General features: G+C 45.2%; 1 protein-coding gene across 1 annotated transcript in view; it reads right to left on the bottom strand.

The window, feature by feature from the left end:
- Copz1 (coatomer protein complex, subunit zeta 1) overlaps window positions 1-7,737 on the bottom strand; it is a 31,932-nt gene that overhangs the window by 9,707 nt on the left and 14,488 nt on the right. The window contains exons 2-4 of the mRNA XM_013032527.1: window positions 5,642-5,710; window positions 2,991-3,072; window positions 2,321-2,412 (exon numbers count right to left, since the gene is read on the bottom strand). Of these exons, the coding sequence (XP_012887981.1) occupies window positions 2,321-2,412; window positions 2,991-3,072; window positions 5,642-5,710 (243 nt within the window). The remainder of the gene's footprint in view (window positions 1-2,320; window positions 2,413-2,990; window positions 3,073-5,641; window positions 5,711-7,737) is intronic.

Here is a 7,737-nt window from a genome sequence, read left to right as displayed (position 1 = left end):
TCAGTGGTAGAGCGCTTGCCTTGCATGCTCAAGGCCCTGGGTTCGATTCCCCAGCACCACATAAGCAAAAAGAAAAAAGCCGGAAGTGGCGCTGTAGCTCAAGTGGTAGAGTGCTAGCTTTGAGCTGAAGAGCTGAGGGACAGCGCCCAGGCCCAGAGTTCAGGCCCCACAACCGGACCCAAAAAAAAAAAAGAAAGAAAGAAATACAAATCAAAACAACTCTGAGAGTCCACCTCACTCCAGTTGGAATGGTCATTATCAAGAAATTAACAATAACAGATGATGGCAGTGATGTGACCAAAAGGGAACACTACTACACTGTTGGTGGATGTAAACTTGTTCAACCACTCTGGAAAGTAATATGGAGGTTCCTTAAAAGACTAAATATAGAGCTTCCCTAGACCCAGCAATCCCATTCCTGGACATCTATCCATTGACCACAAACAAGGAAACACTAAAGCCACCAGAACAACCATATTCACTGCAGCACTGTTTACCATAGCCAACATATGGAATCAACCTAGATGTTCCTCGGTGGACCAATGGATCAAGAAAATGGAATGAAAAAATGATGGAATTCTATGCTCCCATCAGAATGATATTGCCCCATTTGTTAGGAAATAGAAAGACTTGGAAAAAACTGTATTAAGCGAAGTAAGCAAGAATCAAAGAAACATAGACTGCATGGTTTCCCTCATCTGTAATTACTAGAATATGTCTATAAACCTACAAGTTAATTCAATGGATAGTAAAAGACAAATAATTACACTTGGACCTGAGTTATTAAACAGCACTCTAAGCACTGCACAGTGAGAACAAAGGAGGATATTCTTGGGAGAGGATCACAATGGCTCAGGAACTATGTGTATATGACCATATAAAATGATGCTTATAGAAATGAACTATAAGAAATGGAAACTAGAAGCTGGGCGCTGGTGGCTCATGCCTGTAATCCTAGCTACTCAGGAGGCTGAGATCTGAGGATCAAGGTTCAAAGCCAGTGCAGGCAGGAACATCTGTGAGACTTATCTCCAATTAACCACCAGAAAACCAGAAGTGGCTTAAGTGGTAGAGTACTCGCCTTGAGCTGAAGAGCTGAGGGACAGTGCCCAGGCCCCAGAGTTCAAAAAATGGGAAAAGAAAAGCTTGGAATATGGCTTAGTGGTAGAGTACTTGCCTAGCAATCATGAAGCCTTGTGTTGGATTCCTCAGTACCACATAAAGAAAAAGCTGGAAGTGACACAGTGGCTCAAATAGTAGAGTGCTAGTCTTGAGCACAGAGAGGCTCAGGACAATGTCCAGGCCCTGTGTTCAAGCCCCAGGATTGGCAAAACAAAACAAAAATGTATTCCTTACCTTACCTATGTAACTATAACTCTCTGTGCATTACCTTTACAATCAAATTTAAAGGTTGGGAAGGTGGCTCGGTGGTAGAGTGCTTACCTTGCATACATGAGGCCCTGGGTTCGATTCCTCAGCACCACATAAGCAGAAAAAGCCAGAAGTGGTGCAAGTGGTAGATCCCTAGCCTTGAGCTGAAGAGCTGAGGGACAGTGCCTAGGCCCAGAGTTCAGGCCCCATGACTGGCATAAAAAAATTAATAATAATAAATTAAAAAACAAAAAAAAAACTGCAGCCAGGCTCTGATGGCTCACACCTGTAATCCTACCTACTCAAGAGGCTGAGATCTGAGGATTGTAGTTTGAAGCCAGCCCAGGCAGAAAAGTCCATGAGACTCTTATCTCCAATAAACTATCAGAAAAAGCCAGAAGTGGCACTATGGCTCAAGTGATAGAGTTCAAGCACCAAGAAGAAGGGGGGAAAAATACTGTGCAGGTGCTAGTGGCTCATGCCTGTAATCCTAGCTACTCAGAAGGCTGAAATCTGAGGATCATAGTTCAAAACCAGCCTGGATTTTGAAACTCTTATCTCCAATTAACCACCAAAAAGCTGGAAGTGGAGCTGTAGCTCAAGTAGTAGAGCACCAGCGTTGAGGGAAAGAATGAAGGGACAGTGCCCAGGCCCTGAGTTCAAGCCTCAACACCAACACAAAGAAAACCCCACTATACAAGGAAAAGTGTTAAAAATATATATGTGTCTCCTCTATAGAGATAAGAAATAGACCTGAGAAAAAGCTCCTTTCTAGGCTAATTCATTTGCTGGGCCACATTTATGAGGCTGGTGGTCATCTCCCACCACTTTATAAACCCTCTCTGAAGGCAGTAGCTGTGGATCTCTGAAACCCAAAACCAGTCTCTATGTCCTGCCTGTGGTTTAGGAAGTAGGATCGGAGAGAGCAAAGTGGGGTGGGAAGTCTCACCTCATTTTCATAGGAGCTGCCAATCACATAGAAATAGAGATCAATGCTGCTTTTATAGACTACTGTCAGGCCTTCCAAGAGGGCGATTTCACCTGGGGGGAAGGCAGAAATGGTGAGAGTAGCCTAAAAAGAGGACGTAAAGACAAGGAGTTAGCAGGCTTTGATAACCTACAAAGACTGACGAGGACCTAGTCATTTCGGGTCTTAGCAGAAAAGCAAAGTACAAACTTGGTGTATGTTGGGGGGATATCTTAAATGTATCTTTTCCTCTACCTTTCCCTCCTACCGGGTACACATTTCCCTCCTTGTACTGAGACAGGATACTAGTCGATCCTTGGGAGGTAAAAATGCAGAGCGGTCACCTTTACAGACTTCCATTTACCTGCCCTAATGGATGCGGTACAATAAGCAGAGCTGCAGTTAAATTTGTCAAGTGAGGCTCATAAATCCAGGGACTAGACAGGTAGCTAACAGCCAACCTTCCAGCACGGTATTCCCGCGTGAGGTACACTCACCTCCCCATTACATTTCTGAAGAGTTTATTATATGAGGGGAGGAGGAAAAAAGAAGGAGGCAGAGTCATTTTGTCTTTTTCTGTAGTCACCCCCTTTCCTCTATGGTTTCCCCCAGCACAGGCGGGTGGGGTGGGAGTGAAAGTAAAATGACCTACTGTCAGTCCGATGGGTCTTGTTGAAGATGTTCTTCTCAAAGGCCTTTTGCTCCTTGACACTAGGGTAGGTGTCGTCATAGTACTGGTCAGAGAGAAAGGAGACAGGGTCGTGTCATTAGAGCTGGGAGTCCAGAATGATTAGTTGCTTTGTTGTGCCCTGATCTTGGATTTCTCTTTCAAGGCATGGGACAAGGGAGAAATATTGACCTGGAGAAGGAAGGGCTGAAGAGGCTGGAATGAGCAGTGACTCACTGAATATTAAAAAAAAAAAAATTAAAGGATCATAAGCAACTCTACTTCTTTTCCTTCCTTCCTTCCTTCCTTCCTTTCTTCCTTCCTTCCTTCCTTCCTTCTCTCCTTCCTCTCTCTCTCTCCCTTCCCCATCCCACCTCTTTCTTCCTGCTAGTACTAGGGCTTGAATGCTTGAATGTCCCTCAGCTTTCTCACTCAAGGTTAGCACTCTACCACTTGAGCCACAGCTCCACTTTCAGCTTTTTGGTAGTTAATTAGAGATAAGTGTCACAGAGTTTTCTGCCCAAGCTGACTTTGAACTGTGATTCTCAGCTCTCAGCCTCCTGAATAACAAGGATTCCAAAGGTGAGCCACTGGTTCCTGGCTCCCACCCTCTCATTTCTAAGGCTATCTGAGCACAGAGACTTCAGCCATCGGAGGAGGCTCTGCTCCTGTCTACATTCTGGGTAAGCTCCTCCCAGACTGTCTCCTCCAAGAATGTCCCCTTGTGAGGGCAGTGCCAGGGAAAACAAGAAACACTTGCAGGACAGAGCACTTCCTCAGACCTTCCCTCACTGCAGGAAGACCCGTTCCTCATTCACTGAGTCTCTTCAAAAGCAAGGCAAATTCTGCCCCGGAGTCTCTACGACCTGAGCTTTCCTTTTTGCAAACTGAAAGAAGCAGGGGGCAGTCTCTCACGCTGCTGAGCCCACTTCCCAAGCGCTCCCTTGCAAGGGGATGGAGATGTAGGCTGCTAAATCGTTCTGCTCTTTAGGGGCTAATCCGTCGCAGTCAGCTGAAGACCTATGACAGGTCTGGCATTTAGTAACTGGATAACTGTTTCAAAAGGTGTCCTGCATAGTTACATCCAATTACAGGGAGGAACAGCTGGTGAATTCTAAACTAATCTCTACCTGCTGACTGATTTATGCTATACTTGCCCAGAGTTAATACACCAGGGACAGAAGAAATTTCTACTGGGGGGTGGGGGTGGGGGGACCAAGGAACTATAGAGGAAGGAGAGGGGTGTCCTTTCTACTCCCTTTCAATAGATTTAGTGTGGTATTTCTATGCCACACTGGGGGAGTGAAGGGGTAAGAAGCTTGGTGATGTCAGACTGGGCCCCTAGCACTGCTTGAGAATTCTCTGGAGAAACTCAGAGTGACAAGAGAAAGGGACAGAGTGAAGGACTCAGCAGACTTCTAGCATCTACGTACTGCTTTGTTCAGGAGCCAAGGTTCTCAAGCTTTGCCCTGCTTTGAAGAAAGTAACAAAGATCAAAGTCTGAGGACAGCAAGTAGGGAAATAGCACAACTAAGGGACAGAAGAAAGTTTAGGTTTTACTGGAGTAGTTGAGACAAGACAGAAGACTTCTCAAAATTATACTGTCAAATAATACAGATTAAGCCAGGCACTAGTGGCTCATACCTGTAATTAATTCTAGCTACCTAGAAGGCTGAGATCTGAGAATCCTGGTTTATAGCCAGCCTGGCAGGAAAAATCCATTTGACTTATCTCCAATTAACCACCAAAAAAGTGGAAGTGAGCTGGACACCAGTGGCTCACACCTATAATCCTAGCTACTCAGGAGGCTGAGATCTGAGGATCGTGGTTCAAAGCCAGCCTAGACAGGAAAGTCCATGAGACTCTTAACTACAATTAATCACAGAAAGAGCTAGAAGTATGCTGTGGCTCAAGTGCTAGCCTTGAGCAAAAGGAGCTCAGGGGCAGCACCCAGGCCCAGAGTTTAAGCCCCAGGACTGGCAGGGAAAAAAAAACAAAACCTGGAAGTGGAGCTGTGGTAGAACAAGTGGTAGCCTTGAGCACAAAAGCTCAAGGACAGTGCCCAGGCCCTGAGTTCAAGCCTTAGCACCAGCACACAAACAAATAACAACAACAAAAATAAATTAAAACAAAACATATAGCCTGGCACCAGTGGCTCACACCTGTAATCCTAGCTACTCAGGAGGCTGAAATCTGAGGATCATGGTTCAAAGCCAGCCCAGGCAGGAAAGTCCATGAGACTCTTATCTCCAATAAACCACCAGAAAACCATAAATGGTGCTGTAGCTCAAGTGGTAGAGCGCTAGCCTTGAGCTGAAGAGCTGAGGGATAGCACCCAAGCCCAGAGTTCAAGCCCCAGGACCAGGGATAACAAACATACAAACAAACAAAAAACATACAGGGGGGAGGCTGGGAAGGGATGGGAAGGGTAAACAAAGGAGGAGGCTGCAATGCTTGATAAGAAATGTATTCATTATCTTGCCTATGTAATTGTAACCCCTCTGTACAGTATGTTCACAAAAAATAAAAATTAAAATAAAAAAAACATATAATATAGGTTAACAGAGTCAATCCCAAGATTCAAATTCAAGAATATCTTTGTCTTGCTTCTACATTAACTTGAAATGGAATCTCACCTTGGCAAAAAGTCGATCTCCATCATTGTCCAGAATCAGGATGGCTTTGACAGTGTACAGGGAAGGTTCCTGAAGAGATATGGACATACTTCAGTCTAGAAGGTTACCTCTACCACTGGCAAGCTAAATACCTTTTCCTAGCCCCACCAGGGCTGCAAGGGATTACAGAAGTGCTTCTCTATGTCCCATATCCCCATACATCTAGATGTTTAACATTTCCTACTGAGGTGACCAAGTAGTGGGTGAACTGGACTGAGGAAGCAAGATTCCACTGAAGGACTCTGAAGTATCACCAGAGAAAGTGTCTCTCACTTAAGCAAGGTAGTTCATGCTGTTATTCCCAAATATCACAGTAAAGTCATTTTCCAAGTTGCCCTCCCTCACAATTCTCCCACGCCTAGTGTATGTATTACTGTAACCACAGTAATTAATAAGCACCGCACGAGGCCATTTGAAAATAGAGCTTAATGCCTTAGTATACTTGGAAGTTTCTGCAGTCCCATTGCAGCAGCAATGCAGAGGCATAAAGCAAGCCTTTCCTAAGCCACCCACCCACTAACCAGGAGTATTTACAGATGTGCCCATGGCTGGACACACACACACACACAACTTCATTTTTTAGGGTAGTCCAAAGAGATATCATTCAAAAACTCTCTTGTGAAATCCAATTTCTCTACAATTTCTTTACTGTATCCTAGCCAATACCACTTAACTTGAGAAAACAAAAATCAACCTGAATTTTGAGTGTAGTAAGCAGTGAAAAAACAATCCCCCCAAAACAAACAAACAAAAAACAACCAAACTGAGAAACGTCCTGGGGCCTGGAGGCAGCAAGCAAAAAGGGAGTTATCTTTTATTACCAAGAATCAAACTGAGGGGCTGGGTTTGTAGCTCAGTGGTAAAGCATGTGCTCAGCATGCAGAAGACTGTGGGTTTTATCCTTAATATGCGTGCAAGTACACACATATGCGCACGTGCACACACACACACACACACACACACAGAACTGAACTGAAGATACTAGCTCTTATAAAGGAAGCACAGCCTCCACCTTAGTTCTCTTCTTCAACTGCAAACATATGACTACAAAAGCTACAGTGGCCTGGTGTTCTCTCTCCTCTACCCTGCAACTAGGGTATCAGCTAACGAGGATAGGAGAGAAAAGGAGGGCAGATGGTGGTGTAAGTATAGAAGGGCTGGCTGTTGCTCATTCCTTGACTTCCCAAACAACGGTGCTTTCCACTACTACCTCCTGTGCTATGAGAGAAGGCAGTTGCTTTGTTTCCTCTTTTTTGGTCTAGCTTAGAAAATCCAGTCCTCAAAGGGGCCAAACATTCACCAAACGGGTATAACAAAGACCCAAGAGGGAAGGAAGAAAGACTCATTGCTGAGGACACAGAAACTGCAGCCTCTGGGGCTGGGAAGGTGGCTCAGTGGTAGAGCGCTTGCCTTGCATGCCTGAGGCCCTGGGTTCGATTCCCCAGCACCACATAAGCAAAAAGAAAAAAGCCGGAAGTGGCGCTGTGGCTCAAGTGGTAGAGTGCTAGCCTTGAGCTGAAGAGCTGAGGGACAGCGCCCAGGCCCAGAGTTCAGGCCCCACGACCGGACCCAAAAAAAAAGAAAAAAAAAAAAGAAACTGCAGCCTTTGTAAAGATAAATTGGATCATCAGGCTTCAGGATATACATGGCTCCATGCAGAAAGGCAATGGAAATTAAGAATAAGAGCAAGCCAGGTGCCACTGGCTTATACCTATCATCCCTAGCTACTCAGGAGGCTAAGATATGGAGGACATTGATTTGAAGCTGGCTCAGGCAGAAAAGTCCTCAAGATTCCATCTCCAAAATAACCAGCAAAAAACTAGCTGGAGGTGTGACTCAAGTGATAGAGCCTCAGTTGAGCAAGCAGCCCAAGCAAGTTCAAAGCCCTGAGTTCAAACCCCAGTATTGGAAAGGAAGGAAGGAAAGAATAAAGGCAGGCAGTCAGGCAGGCAGGTAAACAGGCAGGTAAGCAGGGAGGCAGGAAAGCAAGAAGGCAGGAAAGGAGGAAGGAAGGAAGGAAGGAAGGAAGGAAGGAAGGAAGGAAGGAAGGAAGGAAG

Source organism: Dipodomys ordii, unplaced genomic scaffold (genome assembly GCF_000151885.1).
Source record: "Dipodomys ordii isolate 6190 unplaced genomic scaffold, Dord_2.0 Scaffold155, whole genome shotgun sequence".
In the NCBI taxonomy this organism is placed as follows: Eukaryota; Metazoa; Chordata; class Mammalia; order Rodentia; family Heteromyidae; genus Dipodomys; species Dipodomys ordii.
This window is presented reverse-complemented; position numbering and strand designations above follow the sequence as displayed.